Genomic DNA, 16,777 nt, shown 5'->3' with positions numbered 1-16,777 from the left:
TCAGCTTCTGGCCTGCCCTCCAGCCATCCTTCAGCTTTCGTGCTGGAGCTCAGACAGAGCCTCCGTCAGGAAGCTGGCCTGTTCTCCCTGCTCCATCCCTGGAAAGAACCGCTTTCCCCTCATTTCATCTCATACCTGCTTCTGGGTGGCCTGTTGGTGCTGAGGCCTAATTTTGGGTTTCCATGCCCATCTCCCCTGCTAGGCCAGGTCCTCCCTGAGGGGGCAGCTTGTCTCACTCTGCCTGCACTGCCAGGGTCCGGCACAGGGCTGGACACAGAGGAGGCAGCAGTGACTGTCTGCCAGCAGAGAGAATGACTGAAACAAAGACATGTGCTTTATTTGTTTTTGGACACTCGCACACACTCGATTTCTTAAGCATATGGCACAGAAGCATCTGTAGACACCCAGCGGGAAATGGCTGGGCACGGTGTCTGTGGCCTGTGGCCCCATAACTGGTCCCTTCTTCAGGGCTCCAAGTCACTGCCAGGGCCAAGAGTGATGGCTGCTCCTCAACCCTACAAAGGAGAACAAGGCAGAGTTCAGTTCCAGCCCTATTCTGCCAGGGCCCCTGTGCATCCCCCAGGCCTCAGCTCCAACAGGGCCTCAGGCTCTCGATGCCCCGTGAGTGTGAGCCGTTAGTGGAAACCGTCCTCCCCAGCTGGTCCCCGAGGCCTGGGGCTGAGCCTCTTCACCTCTGTGCCCAGTGCCCACTCAGCACATGCCCGCAGCGACCAGCTAACAGGGGCCTCCCCACGCCACCCTGTGTAGAGACAGCTCCCAGCCCAACTCTCCTTTGCCCCATTGAGGTCTCCCCTCTGTTCTCGTACTTAACCACTTGGATTTTCTAAGTGAAACCACTCGGAGAGTGTGCTCTGGAACACGAGAGCCCTCACAATCAGGCGGTTACTCAATGAAACCTGCTTCCGAGGTGCTGTCCACATCCGCACACACGCACACGTCCCCGGGCATGGAAGGCCCCCCAGGTGCTGGAGCGTGCCCCAGGAGCTCTGGGGAGGTACTCCCTGCCCCAGCTCCAGACCAGGTGGGCCTCTGTCCTATACCTACTCCTGGCTGCCAGAGACGAGGGTTCCTGCCACCTGGCTGCTGCCAGAAGCAAATCCCCATTAGAGATCCTTTAACCTGCCATCCTCTGGAGGAGGCTGGCTGAGGGCAGTGGGAGTTTCTCTCGCACTTGCAGCATCTCAGGCACAGTGGCAAGCTGAGCGTCTGCGCTACGAGGCCTGCGAGAGTCCGCCGAGCATGCTTTCCCGAAGGAACGCTGCAGACGCAGCCGGGGAGCAGACCGGTCTCTGCTGCTGCCAGTTGCTCAGTCTCCAATTTAGGCTTTAAGAACGCCAGGGGGGCGGGGCCAGGAGGAGAGAGCCAGGCCTGGCAGTGCCCCAGAGCCCCTCTCAAGCATGCTGGAGCCACAGAGAACACACTGGAGTTAAATGCAATCTGTCTCCTCCGTAATCACATTTTGCCTCGGTGCAATGAAGATACATTGGTGAGATGTGTTTGTTAAAGAAATATTCTGCTGGGGGAGGGGCTGAAAACTGTCATGGCGTGGGGCCTGGACGGAGCGAGCGAGGATAGAGTCAGGGCTGGGGCTGGACGAGGGCTCTGCGGGGAAGCCAAGGGGGCCACAGCACAGCCTTAGGTCTTCCCTCGGGAAGTCAGGTGCGTGGTGAGCAGAGGCTTGGAACAGACTTGGATCCCGGCGGGAGAAGGGATTTTTGTGCAGCCCTTCACAAAGACCTCGGTGGATGCAAAGCGGCATGGGGAGAGCTGCCCGTCCCACAGCCCACACGGCGTGGCCCAGTGCAGCTGGCCCAGCTCCCGCTCCTTCTGTCGACGATACTGCAGGAACTGCTGTCTTTCCTGCTCAGTCTGAAATCGAGCAAACAGCTCTCCACGCTCCACAGCGGGGCCATGGGGCTCTGCGATGTCCCTCGCTGCTGCATCCCAGAGGCCAGAGCTGATGCTGGGCAGCAGGTGCTGGTGTGGGCTGTGCCCAGCCCAGGGCGGGTGTGAGCAGGGCAGAGCTGTGGTCTGAGCCAACAGAAACGTGAGGAGGCCTCTGGAGAGGCTGGGCTGTTGAGCAGGAGACTCTGCCACACCAGGCCCGACCACCACTGACCTCTGACCTCAGCCTTTCCACAACCAGCACCTACAGCCACTTGTCTCTTATTCCGGCAAAAGAGGCTTTTCCATGGGAAGAAGGCCCCATGCCAGGTTCTTTTAACAAACACGTCAGCCCTCTGGCGAGCTCCAAGCCAAGTGCCCCTGGAGTGAAGGCCAGGCCCCCAGGTGGGGGTGCCATGTCAGGGTGGGGAGGAACCAGGTCCAGCCTGGAGCACTGTACTGCTGGGCCCGGGAAGGGAGACGGAACTGTCTAGAAGAGGAACAGGAACTAGGGGAGGCAGGAGGAGAGCAGTGGGAGCCGGCTGGAGCGTGGGAGAATGAGGGCAAGGCCTTAGGCCATACCTCAGGGTAGGGGCGCCGCCAGCCCCAGACATCTCCGACAGCCCACAGCCCCCCTGAAGCGGGGCTGGGGAGTGCAGGAGACCTGGGACCGCTATGCCACTCCCTCCCCAGAGCTGGGCCCTGGCATGCTGCTTTGGACCAGCACAGGAGTAGGGGACAGAGAAGGACCTGCATCCCCTCCCCAGCTCAGGCTGGCTGCACCCCAACTCCCGTCACTTTCCCGAATCCGAGGCTCTTCCCTCTTCCACAGGGCTGTCTCTGCCCTTCTATGACCCCCACCCTGCACCGGGGGCCTTCTCCATGCTCCTACCCCCAACTGCCCAAAGGTAAGAAGCGGGTGGCCCATACATGCCCTCAACTAGGTGGGCGGCCCCTTGAAGGTGGGGCCTGACTTTACCCAGTGCCACTTTCAGACTCAGCCTAGTGGGGCCCAGCGCCCACAGGGCCCCCTTTTCCTAGCCCAGGCATCCGAGAGCACTCGTGGGAACAGCCCGGAAGAACGTCTGAGCCAGGAAAGGACTGAGGACATCTGAGGCCTAAGAGTCCCTCCCCGTGCCAGGGCAGAGGCCTGGAGCTCCGAAAGTCCGACTCAGCAGACAGAAGCGCAGAGGTCAGCACGCGGGTGCCCTGCCCCGACGCGTCCACAGGGGCCAGGAGGGCAGGGCCAGGCCTTACCTTGCGGGCCGCACTCACGCAGCGCTGGTAGGCCTTGACCAGGTCGGAGCACAGCAGCACCTCCTGCAGGTGGTCACGGTAGCAGCGGAGAATCTGCGCCTGCAGCCCTGAGCACGCGGGCTCCAGCCTGCGGGGCCTGCGGGCAGAGGGCAGGTGGGCCTGGGGCTCAGCCAGAGGGTTGGCAGGGAACTGGCTCCCTTGCTCAACACACACGTCAGACCTGGGCTAGGCTCCTGCTGGCCACCAGTGTCCAGTTACCCTCAGAGACGTGGGCACCGCAGGGGTTCAATCAGCAGCAGGTGCTGAGGGGAAGGGGCTGGGGGCTCCGCCAGGCTCTCTCCGAAAGGGGAGACAGCCAAGGGGGCCAGCCAGAGGACCCCGACCTGGGCGCGCCACCTCCCAGGGCTCCCCCAACCTGAGGTGTCCACCGACTGTGACCCAGAGACCACACATTCTGCAGCCATTTCTCATAGGAAGGCATTCTTCTGATTCCAAAACTAAGACATGCATGATGAGGAAAACTATAGAAATGTCTAAAACAGAAATAAAATTTTTCAGAATCTAACTTCCTAGAGATCACCCCTGCAGTATTTCGGGGTACTTTTCTATTTTTTCTTTCTTTGTTTATCAAAGTAGGTTTAGAACCTACAAAAAATGATAGGGCCGGCCTGGTGGCGCCGTGGTTAAGTGCACACATTCTGCTTCTCAGCGGCCCCGGGTTCGCCAGTTCAGATCCTGGGTGTGGACATGGTACTGCTTGGCAAGCCATGCTGTGGTAGGCGTCCCACATAGAAAGTAGAGGAAGATGGGCATGAATGTTAGCTCAGGGCCAATCTTCCTCAGCAAAAAGAGGAGGACTGGCAGCAGTTAGCTCAGGGCTAATCTTCCTCAAAAAAAAAGATATGTTTTCTTTTTAAAAATACCAAACAAAAACAAAAAAGTGAAATAAAGATCATGCTAGAGTTGGTCACCAGCGTCGTGGGTTTATTCTCTGACCGTTTGTGCCCTTCCTGACTCCTCTCCCACCACCCCCGCCCCCTCTCCTCTCTGTTCCCCTTTCTGGCTCTCACACGTGCACACCCTCACATACACTCACACACCACAGTGTTCACTGTGCCAGGCACCACCTTCCTCACCGACTCCTCCTAACAGCTCTGTGCAATACGTGCTATATTTATCATCCCCTTTTACAAATTAGAAAACTGAGCTACAGAGAAGTTAAGTAACTTGTCCAAGGTCACACTGCTAGAAGTGGGGGAGCCGGGATATATTTATTTACGTGGTTTTGGTCACATTGTTTTCACAGATTGGTTTTCCAATTTGGTTTTCAGGCCGGGTCCACAGAGAAGCCTCAAGGCATAGACGGACCCGCAGCACCTGATGTGGCCTTTCCATCACACAGGGCCACCGCCCAGGGCATTTAGCAGGGGCTGTACACATGCAGAAAACCTCTGCTATGGTTCTGAGCAGTGAAAGGATCACTGTCATGCTTTATGTGGCTCTGGTCCTGTCTCATGGGGGCACACTCGTAGATTGGTAATTCTCCTGGCCCGTGTCTCCATGTTTTAAAATTTCGCATGCATAGGCGCTGGAACGGAGGAGCACCATTATTGTTTTAAGATAACTCAGACGCATTGAGTTCATCAGTCAAGAACAGCAAGCAACAGAACACTTAGGAGATGAGGTACCCAGTATCTAACTGTCCCACCTTACAGGTCTGGAGGTGGCACTTCTGGTACCAAGGACGTCATGCTGGGCCTGGGTCCCCTTCTTTCCTGTGGCGTCCCCATGCTGGCCGTCATCCTCAGGGCTGCCGTCTCATGCATGTCAGCTCTCTTCTTTTCCCATTGGCCAGAAATGGGTCACATGCCCACCCCGAAAACAATCACTAAGGAGGGGAGTGAATTGACTGTGTTTAGCCAAGACCAATAAGACTTATACCTGGGGCTTGAAAAAAAATGGGCTTCTAAACTGAAGCAGCAGCAGGGACGAGGGGCAGCAGCCGTCCACGGCTCCCATGCCATGCCAGCACTGAGCTTTGAGGCTCAGGAGGCGAAGGACGTGCCGGGAGAAGCAGTCGTCCCATTCCCGGGAGGGAGGGGCACAGTGGGGATAGCTGAGGAGGCTCCGACGACATGCGACTCCACCAGGTTCTGAGGCTGCCACCCTAGAGATGAGGCTGGCCCTTCAATACTGTGTCATTCCCGTCCTTGAGATCACAGTTCTGGTTCACGTCTCCGTGGCATGGATGGCGTCTTAGAGATTTCTTAAGAAATGTGGTGTCTTTTCTCAGCACTAGCCTCTCTTCTTCGTGCCCATGGAAGACAGGTGGGCTCCCTGGATTCAGCCCTGCCCTCTCGGGACCCTGGTATCCCCTTCGCTGGGTTCCATCTGCTGCTCGTCATCTGAGGCAGCCGAGAACCGGGGGACAGCAGGGCAATCACCTGATTCCCCTCAATGCTTGTAGAATATTTCTCCATTCTTATACTTAAAAACTTTCTGACACAGATGTGTCTAATTGTGGGCCTTTTAAAATGGCCTTTTTCTCGGAGGACAGCGTTTCGTCTCAGGCAAGTGGTCTGTGTGACTGCGCTTGTCGCCTGGCTCCAGTGCCCTGGCATTCTCCGCAGGAACGCCGCGGCCAGAGCTCTGCGCTTTTTGCCCCCACCCCAACTATCTTCCTCTCCTTGTTCCCACCTCTGGGGGCCGTTCTGGGAGGCACGACGCTCCTTGCCTGCATCAGCCCTGTCCTGGGCAGGGGGAAGCCTGTGAGGCCGCGTCTGCTCCTCGGCTCCCCCACCCCGGCCCCTTTGCCGCCCTTTCTCACCAGCCCTTCCTGCTCCTGCTGACCAGCCGTCCCATGACACCAGCAGCTCCCCGAGGGCGCAGGTTGGCTCCCTCTTTTGGACTCCCTTGAGGCGGCACACTCCCATCACATGCCCCCGAGCGCCTGCTCCTGCCGCAGCCCAGCTGCTGGCGGGCACACAGCAGGCACCCGTAGTCGGGGAGCGCCGGGCCCATGGAGGCAGAGCTGCCCTCAGCTGCGAGTCTGTGTGAGCCTAACAGGTGTGTGTGGAGAGGGGTGTCCCGGACAGGATGAGCGGTGTGGCCCACAGCGCCCCTCAGACCTGCAGCAGAGACCCTGGCTCTCACTTTGCAGCTCGTCGGTGGGCAGAGCAGTCGCTTCACAACTCATCCCTCGCCCTCGGTCCCTTTCTCCTGTGGCTTCAGGTCCCTGGACGAGGGCCCGTGTGTTTTGAGGGCAAACCTCACGGAACACCCAGTGGACACCCGATTCAGGAGAAACTGGGCCGTGGTGAAACCCATGGCTTCCACACCAGTACCACCGTTGGGACTGTAGAGGCCTCTCCTCTGGGACAGGAACAATAGGAGGAGACAGACTGGCAGGTAAATGTCAACTAGAAGAAATTCCACCCATTTGCTTGCAAAACGGCTCTGAATCGGGTAGGATGGGGAGAGCAGAGCTCTCCAAATACAAGGCTTCCTCTGAAGCAGGGCCGGGCGGGGCATGGGTCGGACTGTTGACGAAAACAGGTGCCTTCCACACAAGCAGAGCCCTGCCGGCCCTGGTCCATGGCAACCTTGTTTGCACTGCATACAAAACGGCTCAGACTTTTAGAAACATCCAGTCTGTGAACAGCTGCTCGACAAATACACAATAAATGTATCCCGAGTGTGCTGTGAACTCTCCAGCGATTGGGATGAGTCCTGGTCCCCTGTCTGAGGGCCGTTCACTGCCGTGAGCATGCCCTTTGCGTAGTAAGATCTAACGGTCTTTGTGGCTTTGAGGGTGTTCACGTCACCCAAGTCTGAAGGCCTCGAGTGCAATGGTAAGGCAGTCGGCTCACCTCACCAGCCCCTACTCTCCTCATCCACACCATGGAAACACTGCCCGTGCTGGCAGTGACGAAGGCCAGACAGGTGAGTGTGTGACAGTGTGCACTGTGAAGTGCCGCTTTGATTAGCACTCTGGCTGTCAGCGTGGGAGGCCGAGGCGGGGCAGGGGTCAGGGTGGGGTGGGGGAAAGGGTTGAGGAAGGCAGGCAGGTGTGACCGGTGGCAGCTGGTGGAGCAGAGCTAAGACAATAAGGCTTTGGGGGCTGGGACTCCAGATGGAGACTTGAAGGTGGGACATGTCTGAACACATCCCTCTCCCTATAACCTAAGCCTTGAAATCATTCCGAGCACAGTCCAGATCTTGCCCAGGCCGCACTGGTGCCTCTCTCCCAGGAATCTTAAGGTTCCAATGACAGCATCCGTTCTCTAAGAAGGCCACAGACCGCTGAGCGAGGCACCCTGTGGGCCAGCAAGGACAGCACAGGTTTTGGGGTCAGACAAACGTGGGGCAAAGCTCTGGCTTTGCCCCTCTCCACTGTGTGGTCAGGAGTCAGATAGGGAGGGCCCCACTGCACAGAGTGGCCTGGGACACGGCACACAGGGCCTGTCCCCAACACCAGCACAGCCTCCAGGCCCACAGTGTCATGGGCACTCAAGAAATGGGCTGAATGCTGCTCTGCCTGCACAAAGGACTTCCACACCTCGCCTCCCTGACACCCCCGAGAGCGGGCGTGATGGCCACAGGCGGGGCACACGGCGAGGAGGAAGCGGAAACCACCCGACTCCAAGCACTGTCTTGTCCACTTGGACAACAGGTCCCCCATGCTGACCAGTCACACGCTGGGGAGTGAGGCCTCAGAGAGGCTAACAGGCTGCACCGACGCCAAGACCACCTCTGGGTACTCAGTATCACTCCCCGTGCTGCCCTTGAACCAGAGGTCTACCTCTGTGCTGGGGGTGACGTGCTCCCATGGTAGGAGCACTGAATACGAACATTAGGCAAAGGAAAGCCTCAGCCAGGAATAAAACACACTGCCCAGCCCACGGCATCATGCAGTCAGGCCCACAAGCACAGTGGTGAAGAGCCGCCCCTGAACACTGCGGACCACCGCCCCATTCCCTATCTGAGAAGGGGGCATCGCTCTCACCACCAAGCACCACACACGGGGATCCTTTCTGCCTCCAGGCAGCCGCACCCCTCCCCACCCACTCTGGGCACAAAGGCCTCTCGCCCCTTTCCCTTTGCTGTGCAGACCCCCGGGCTCTCATCAACCACTCCTGCCACCCCTGAATTCTCCTTCCCCAACTGCTAAGCCCCAGGTCCTTGCCAACAATTTGCCTTCCAGAGCTCAAGACCCCAGTATCGCAAAGCCCCCTGGAGCCTTCCATCCGAGCATCCCGCGTTACTCCGACTCACCATTTCCTCCTTAGAATTCACCGTTTAGCACCAAGAAAGCTGTGTCCCCTCCCGAGTTTCCTGTTGGGTGAGTGGCATTGCTCTGCCTCCATTCTGGGGGTCTCCCCATGCCTCCATTCTGGGGGTCTCCCCCTGCCTCCATTCTGGGGGTCTCCCTCTTGTCTTCACTCTAGACCTGTCCTTCTTGTCCTCATTCTAGATTTCTCCCCCACCTTCATTCCTGATGTCTTTCTTGTACCTTCTAACTACACCAGCCCTACCTCTCCAATCAAACTGAAAACTGAAGATGCATCCATTCCACCTCCCAAACGCATTCTCCCCTCCCTGGTGATCTAAATTACCCTTACCTGGGTGGCTCTAGATGCTACTCACTGCTCTCCCTGCCTCAACTATCCTCCATGCTCCATCCCCAGAGGCCTCTATTCGGCTCGGACGCTCCACCTGACCTCTGGCTCAGGTTTGCGGAGGCCAAACCTGCATGTGTCCTGCCCCCTCTGCCCTTGACCCCTCCACTTCTGGGAGGTTCCCAGAGCAGACTCCCCCAGGCTTTCTCATCGGCAATAACGATCCTTGTGGACAGTCCTCCTCCTCCCACTAGTGCCCAGGCCTTCAAGGACCAGCTCCCCCTTGCCCTACCAGCTTTCCTCCCGCATGCCACTCCCTACTGTCTCGAGATCTGCTTCCTTCTGCCCCACCCCCATAGGCTGTCAGTGCCCAAAGGGCACAGAGCACATCTTCACCTTGGCATCCCCAGCTGTACTTTTCCTTAGCTTATCTTAAATGAAGAAACGGTGCTCAGAGAGGTCCAGCAGCTTGCTCATGGTCACCATCTGACAAGCAGGGCCAACTCTCAGTTCTGAGCCTTACTGCAGACCCACTGCCCCCTTCATTCTCACAGCCCTGGAGCAGTCCCCACACACCCTGGTACTGCCATCTGTCATCTGTGTTTAGCTGTGTGATCGACATCACTGTGCCACCAGCCCAAACGCCCTAAGAGGGCAGGCTGTGTCCCTAGCAACTCACGAGCTGGGTGAGAACATTGGTCTCAGGCCTTTGGTGGCCCACTGGCCTCTTGGCCTCACTCCCACTTTTCCCCAGGCACAGATGCCCCAGGTGGAAGCACCCAGAACATGACCTGGGGACCCAGGGGCTCCTCCTGTTCACATTAGTTCCTTCTCTCATGGATAGGGTCTCACTCCCCCATCCGTGGGGCAAAGCTTTGTGTAGCCTTCCCTGCCTGCAGAAACATCTTTGGTATGCCCTCATAGGCATGCACACCACTGGATTCTAAGACATCCACCTGTCTGTCTCCATACAGGGCTTGGAGACCCCAGGGCAGGCTCGGAGCTGCATGGTGAAAGCATGTGACTGGCTGTGCCCTGAAGGGTGCCCAGGTGACCATTCCCGAGACTCCGCCATGCAGGGCCATCAGGAGGGAAGGGAACTCAGCTCTATGAAGCAGCAGCTGTGCCACACACTCATCATTATTGCACCTGATTCACACAGTATGGCCACCCCAGGAAGCAGATGTACTATTTGCAGCTTCTAGCATCTCCCCTCCACCCCACAGGGCTCTGCCCTCTCTGGCCTGGGGGCAGGGTTCCAGTCCACAAGATCAAGCCTGGGCTAGTGCAGTTGCACAGCCTCACAGGCCCAACGAAAGGGACTGGACTGAAACCACATCCCCTCAGGAAAGACATAACACTGGTCCTCCAACAGCCATGGCCACGAGCCAGGAGGAAACAGACCCTCACACCATTTGGGCTTCTCAGTTCACAGCTAGGAACTGTTTTTAGCTTTCCTGTAGCGCAGGCTCACACACTCAATCTTTGGCTTATGTTAGCTCAGATTGGGAGTCTGTCACTTGTAACCAAAAACGTTTTCTAGAGAAAACAACTTAATGAGGTTGTGGGGTCAAGGGCTCCTAAGAACTATCTGCACACGTGTGAAGGTCAGTGGGTTGGAGAGTCTCTCCCCAAAATTTATGTCCTTCTCAAAACCACAGAATGTGACCTTAATTGGAGACAGGGTCATTGCAGATACAATTAGGTAGGATGAGGCCATTCTGGGGTAGGGAGGACCCCTAATCCAATGTCTGGTGTCCTTATAAGAGGACGAGAGGAGCCAGTCCCGTGGCCGAGTGGTTAAGTTCACACGCTCTGCTTCAGCGGCCCAGGGTTTCGCTGGTTCGGATTCCGGGCGCGGACATGGCACCACTCATTAGGCCACGCTGAGGCGGTGTTCCACATGCCACAACGAGAAGGACCCACAACTAAAAATATACAACTATTACCTGGGGGGCTTTGGGGAGAAGAAGGAAAAAAAAGAAGATTGGCAACAGTTGTTAGCTCAGGTGTCAATCTTTAAAAAAAAAAAGAGGACAAAAGACACAGAGACACAGGGAGAAGGCCATGTATGGACAGAGGCAGAGACTAGAGCAACGCACCTACTAGCCGAGGGATGCCAGCGCCTGCTGGCAACACTAGAAGCCTGGAGAAGGGCAGGGAACAGGTCCCCTCCCACCCTAGAGAGCCACCCCTGGGCCACAGCAGCTACCTTTAACAAGCATCCATGCAGGGCCAGGCTCACGGTCTGCACAGGGTCTGGTCTCTGCGCCCCCCATCCGAGGTATCACCTCCACTTAGAGAAGAACTGGGTTCCTCTGACTCGCCGTACCTTAGCTAATCGACAAGTGGAGGAGCTGCAGTTCACGACCAGGAAGCCTTCCTGGAGGGAGAGATCTGTGCTGAGGCTCAGGCTATGGGAGGGGAGATGATGAGGAGTATGCTTCCATCTCAGTAAACGGCCTGGGTGGAAAATATGGCCTCGTCTGAGATTGCATCTGGGCAGGCCTGTGGTCCTGGTCATTCTGAGAACCAACACCTACCAGGACCTACTGCATGCTAGGTCCCAAGCATGTCCACAACAACCCCGTGAGCCTGGGCATTACTGTCTCATTCTGTAGATGGAGACACTAGTCTCAGAGAGGTTAAAGTGACTTGCCCAAGGTCACACAGCAGTGAGATAGAGCCAGGATAAGAGCCTGGTGTGTTAGGCTCCACAGCCCTTGCTCTCCACAGTGTGTCCCTCTTAGCTCCACTCTTGCTTTTGGAAAATTCCAAAAAATCTCCAAAGAAGAAACCATCAAGGGAACAAACAAGAAACAAAAGACACTTGCCCCAAACCACACAGGACGCAGGGCTCCCGAATGGAGCCAGAAGTCTGCTGACTCAGAGTGGGGAGTGGGCAGGGCTGGTGAGGTGGAGGGCTGGCAGGCCTGGGTCCACAGGAGGGGAGCAAGGAAGACGATGGACGTGCGGGTGAACAAAGCTGACGACAAAGAGCAGAGTCAACTGGAAAAGTGGAAGGAAAAAGGAAAGGAGAGGACATCCCACCAGTGAGGCCGGCCTGGGGAAAGCCGGGACAGCATCTCCCGTCACGGCGCTGGTGCCAGCAGGCGGGCCGAGGGCAGGCGGCCATCCCTCCCGCCTCTGAGGTGGCAGGGAGAGGGTCTCGTGAAGAAACGCAGTCGGCTGTTATGCCCGAGCGCACGCAGCATCCTCACATGCACAGTCCCAAACCCTCTGTGTGCGCTCTTATTTAATAATGAAATCTCATCAACTTATCCTTCTTCTGTTATCACTGCCGACATCAATCTGATAATATTGGCCTGGTGTGGAATTGGGCTATTATATGTCCTCCTGATATTTAATTTCAGAGAAGCATCGGCAGGGGGTAAATATATGGAGCCGGCTTTTTATTACAGGCAGCAGTAAGGAGATTCCAAGTGAATGAGACATTCATCTTCGTCACATGCAATCTAGCTGTAGAGGAGAGGTTTCCGCTTTGACCGTGGCTAAGGGCTGAGGTGGTGACGAGCCCAGCTAGTTACTACGGACTTGGTCAACTGGCTGCTATCGACGATGTGCCAGTCAGCCCGGGTAAGTGGAGCCCAAAGACCCTGCCATCGATCAACATGCCACACAGGATCACTATCAGCTGCTCACTGCCGGCCGCCGGCTGCCCCGCCCCTCAGGCGGGAGGCGGTGATTTGAGAGCCAGGGCCTGGTGAGACGGCCCCTCTGCTGAGAGCCGAGCAGAGCTCCGCTCCCAAGGGGACGAACACCAGTTGGCCCCTGGCTGCCACTTACTCTGTGAAGAGGCTGCTTGTGACAGGGTTCTTCCCTGGGACTGTCACTTCACACACACGCATGCACACGCACATGTAACGGGGAAGGGCCACGGAGGGGAGGCCCACGGTTCTGACAGGACGTGGCCCAGGGGTCACCCGAGTCAAGGGGACCAGAGGAGAGGGAGGCTGCCTGAAGGAGGCGAGGACCACACTGGGGTCCACAAAAGTGAAGGGCAGAGTCCTGCTTGCTCTGGCTCCCAAGGCTCTTAGGAGTCTGTTCTCACTTCCTTGTGTCCTCTGTCCTAATTCAGACCCCCCGCTACCTGTCCTGGACTCCACACTGGCTTCCTACCATCTATACCCTCCGCTACCCTCCACTCCAGCCCGGCGTGACTGACAAGGCTCCTATTGCTGGGATCTGGTGCCCTTCATGTGCTGCTCCAAGCCCTTCACCATGTGCCCTACCTCTCTGCTGGGGCTCTTGCCACACCCCAGCCACCCTCTCTGCTCTAACACCGGGCACCTGTTGCTTCTCCTGAACACACTGGTTCTCTCGGGCCTCTGGGTCCAAGCACGTGCAAGCCCTCCTGCCTCCACATCCCTGGCTGTCAGTGTCAGGCCCCTGGCCACCAGGCGGCCCGGCAGAGAGACCTGCCTCCACTCCAGCTCCACGTGCCTCTGCTGCAAAGCCCGTAGGCCCCGAGGAGGACGAAGGTGCTTTTTGTGCTGGGAATGGGAGTGCTACAGATGCCAGCTGAGGACCTACTGCATGTCTGTGCTGTGCCTGCAGCTGTGCCTGCTGGAGCCTGTCCGTGGGGGCCACAGTGCACAGGGCTATCACAGGTCACACTGCTGTCCCTTCTCTGGCCCGCACACTCCTCTCGTGGCTCGTTTATTCCCAGCCCTGATCAGTGCTGCAGGTGCTAAACAAATAGGTGGTGAGAGAATATGCTGTGGCCATCCTCTCGACATGCCCCGAGTTTCCCCAGGCTGCACCTTGGCACCCCTCTTCCTTCTCTGCAACATCCCCGCCCTGCACTACACAAGCACGTCTTCAGTAGGGATGCTGGCCAAGGCATCCTTCCCCAGCCGGCCTACTGTGCGCTTGCTGCTATCTCATGGGCGCTCCTGGGAGCATGCTGCCAGGCTCCTTCCTTTCTGACTGAAGGGAAGTGTGACTGATCCAGTGTGGTCTCTGCTCTGCAGCCATGCTCACCTATGAGGGTGCTGGCACTGACCACCACCCATGAGGGCACCGAGCAGCTGCAGCCAAACCTGTGCAGAGCCGCCTCCCCACTGGACAGGGAGTGCCCAAGGGCAGGAACCGCAGTCGTTACCTCTCTTTGCACGGGTCCTCACCTGACACCGAGTGTGAACTGCACACTCTAAAAATCAGCTGCCGGCAGTCAGCGCGTCAGTAGTGAAGAGTCTCTGGGGTTCCATCCTACGGCTTCTCGGGGCAGAGGCCCATCCTCCTGACCGGCCAGGCGGCTGCCAGGCCCAGTGTGGTGCCTTTATAACCTGGCAGGCCAGCCCCAGGCCATCCACCCTGAGCCTCTTTAAGGAGGTGCGTCTGTGCTGGGCCACACTACACCCTGCTTTCCAGCCTTTTCCCCATCTTGCCTGCTCCCAATCCAAAGCACTTTCCTGCTGCTAGCCTCCCTCACGTCCCGCCTGGGCCATGGCACCCACCCAGCTGTCCCCTGTGACTCCTTCATACCACCCCTCACTGGCAGCCTTTGGGCAAGTCTCCAAAAGGCATGGCCCTCACTGCTTCTGCCCTGGTCCCCAGCCCCACGGGTGGGACCCATACGGCTCCAGGACACCTTCATTGCACCAGGTGCTCAAGACTGACTGTGAATGAACAAACCAAGGAGCTTCCCTTTAGGGGCTGGACTGGACCACACACAGCCCTCCTGCCTGTCCACAGCCACCAGCAGAGTTAGAGCAGCCGGGTGGGCTGTGCTCGACCCCAAGCGTAGGCACAGGAGCGCCAACATTTACCCCTTCAGCCTATCACTCAAGTACAGGAAAGGGTTTGCAATGCTGCCTGCTTTGGTGACAGAGCTGTCTCCCCACATGTGACATAGGGACAGGGAGGCAAGAAGTGAACCCAGTCATGTGAGTGTCAGACAGGAGCACCTTGTTGGTGCGGAAGGAGGCCTGGGTCAAAGCCCTGGACACACCTGCTCCTCCCTGCGGGCATTCCTGCAGCTGCCCCTCAGGCTCTGGCCAGTGCTGTCCTACCTCTGGCTTCCTGTACCCGCTCTGTGTAGTGGAACCCAAAGTGAAGCCTTGAGCCCCTCATGCCCCTCAAGATGCTTCTGGGCTCCTTTTTGTCACCGCCCCCCTCCACCCTAGACACCTGGCCTGGGCCTCAGGAACAACCTCCATGCTTCCTCCTGCCTTGCCCCTCATGGCCAGCCTGCAGAGACCACATCCTCTCTCTTGCCACCACCGGAGCTGCCTCGCATCTGGGGCCTCCTCCCCTTGTCCCCTGGATATCCACTAACTCAGACTCTGCCTGAAACTCTGCCTACTTCCCATCCCCACCAGAGGGGCCCCACTGGGCCCCAGGGTAAATGATCATTCTGAACCTTATCTCCTTCACTCATCCTTACAGAGCTTTTCCTCACTGTCTTCTAAATTGTAGAAATGTTTTATCAGCTGAAATCTGACACATAATCGCAAAGAATAAACAGACAGTACAGAGTTGGCAGCGGGCTCCCTGTGAGTCCCTCCCCTCAAGCCATGGTCTCCCCCACACACTGGGAAACCCACCCGCATAGAAAGTCACAGCTCCTCTGGCTAACCCTGGGCACTCCACAGGGAGGGAGCTCCCACCATGGGGCCTTGACTTACTACGTGGGAGACAGGAAGGACAACAGCACTCCTCCTTGTCCACTGACTGTGACATGAGAGGAGCAAAGGGGGTCCTCCAGGGCATTGCCTTTCCCTCAAATGTCACTAAGGACAAGAAGGGGCTGTTGGCAGTGTCCTTCATTAGAAGGCACCCAGAAAAATCAGTCTCATCCTCTAATGCCACATCTTGGCTTTGAACCAGAACTGGTTTCCCTCCGCATGATCTCAGAATTGGCTGTGGCTTGCTGGAGTCTGGCGAAACCCCTATCACAACCTGACCCAAGGTGAGGAAGCCCAAACCAGCAAGATGGAGGGACGTGGTCACATCCCACAGCCATGCAGTGGTGGGAAGAGGGCCACACCTCCCTGTCCTAATTCCCATCAACCTGAAGTCTCTGGAAGACTGGAGCTGTTCTCAAAACAGAAAGGATGGACGCCTTTTCCTTCCACCTTCCTTTGCTGTCCCAGGAGAAGCTGGGTGGGGAGGAGGGACCACCGGGGGGTGGGGGCAGTGGTGTGCCTGCAGCTGGGGCAGTGGGTGAGGATGTGGAGGCGATGGGTAGAAAGGCAGCCAGAACAGTTGGGAGGTTGGTTACACTGAGCACAGAAGTTCAGTGATTGAGCAAATAAGCACGCATGCTGAGGATAACAAGAGCCAGGCCTCTCGCTCTGAGAAGGGGTGTCTAAGCTACAAAGAACCCTCGGTATTGGAACTGAAGGTATCAATGTGAACTTCATATATACAGACAGATGCGGAAATCCTTATGGATGAATACATGTGTGTACATATACTCACACGCATATAAATATCTAGGTATGCTTGTGCATATGCACACACACGCTCCTCGCTCTATCCACAGAGAGCACCTAGAAACACTGACATTCCAGTAGCAACAAGCACACCAATGCTCAGATCATGGTTTCTAAATACTATTCTCCAGTAAAAGGAACAGGGCTCATTGGGGAAGTGGCTGACTCCAGGGCTGGGCCTGGGATAATTCTGGAACACCTTGTGCCAGAAAGTAAAGAAGTGCTCCGAGAATGAAGAGACATTAAAAGGACAGAAGAGTCTGTTTGAAGGACCAAATCTAGAACCTTCTGAGTATCAAAATAAATGAGAGTATATATTACAATCCAATGAGTAATTGTGAATCCCTGATTTTTTACTAACATAAGCAAATAAATGAATACCTAGCCAAATGGCGGAGAAGGGAAAATTCTTCCTCTAATTGAGTGTCAATTAATAAATGTAAAAGAAACAACGGAAATCAATAATCACCATTTGGCAACCATTACTGTGGTGGCTAACTCAGTGAGAACCATCCTGGAAGCCAAGGCTGATGGGTG

General features: G+C 56.8%; 1 protein-coding gene across 6 annotated transcripts in view; it reads right to left on the bottom strand.

The window, feature by feature from the left end:
• Positions 1–312: 312 nt before the first annotated feature.
• The window catches only part of CHCHD6 (coiled-coil-helix-coiled-coil-helix domain containing 6), a 250,194-nt gene continuing 233,729 nt past the window's right edge, over positions 313–16,777 (bottom strand). For 5 of the 6 annotated variants that reach the window (XM_046681054.1, XM_046681069.1, XM_046681079.1 and 2 more), the window contains 2 exons: positions 3,163–3,298; positions 313–515 (listed from right to left, as the gene is read on the bottom strand). In XM_046681054.1, coding sequence (XP_046537010.1) covers positions 510–515; positions 3,163–3,298 — 142 coding nt within the window. In that variant the 3' untranslated portion in view covers positions 313–509. Of the gene's footprint in view, positions 516–3,162; positions 3,299–4,870; positions 5,051–16,777 lie in introns of those variants that run through there. The other variant, XR_006891462.1, reaches the window with a different exon arrangement.

The sequence above is a fragment of the Equus quagga genome, chromosome 1, assembly GCF_021613505.1.
Source record: "Equus quagga isolate Etosha38 chromosome 1, UCLA_HA_Equagga_1.0, whole genome shotgun sequence".
Lineage (NCBI taxonomy): Eukaryota > Metazoa > Chordata > Mammalia > Perissodactyla > Equidae > Equus > Equus quagga.
Note: the sequence above shows the minus strand (reverse complement) of the source record. Positions and strands in the feature narration are given on the sequence as shown.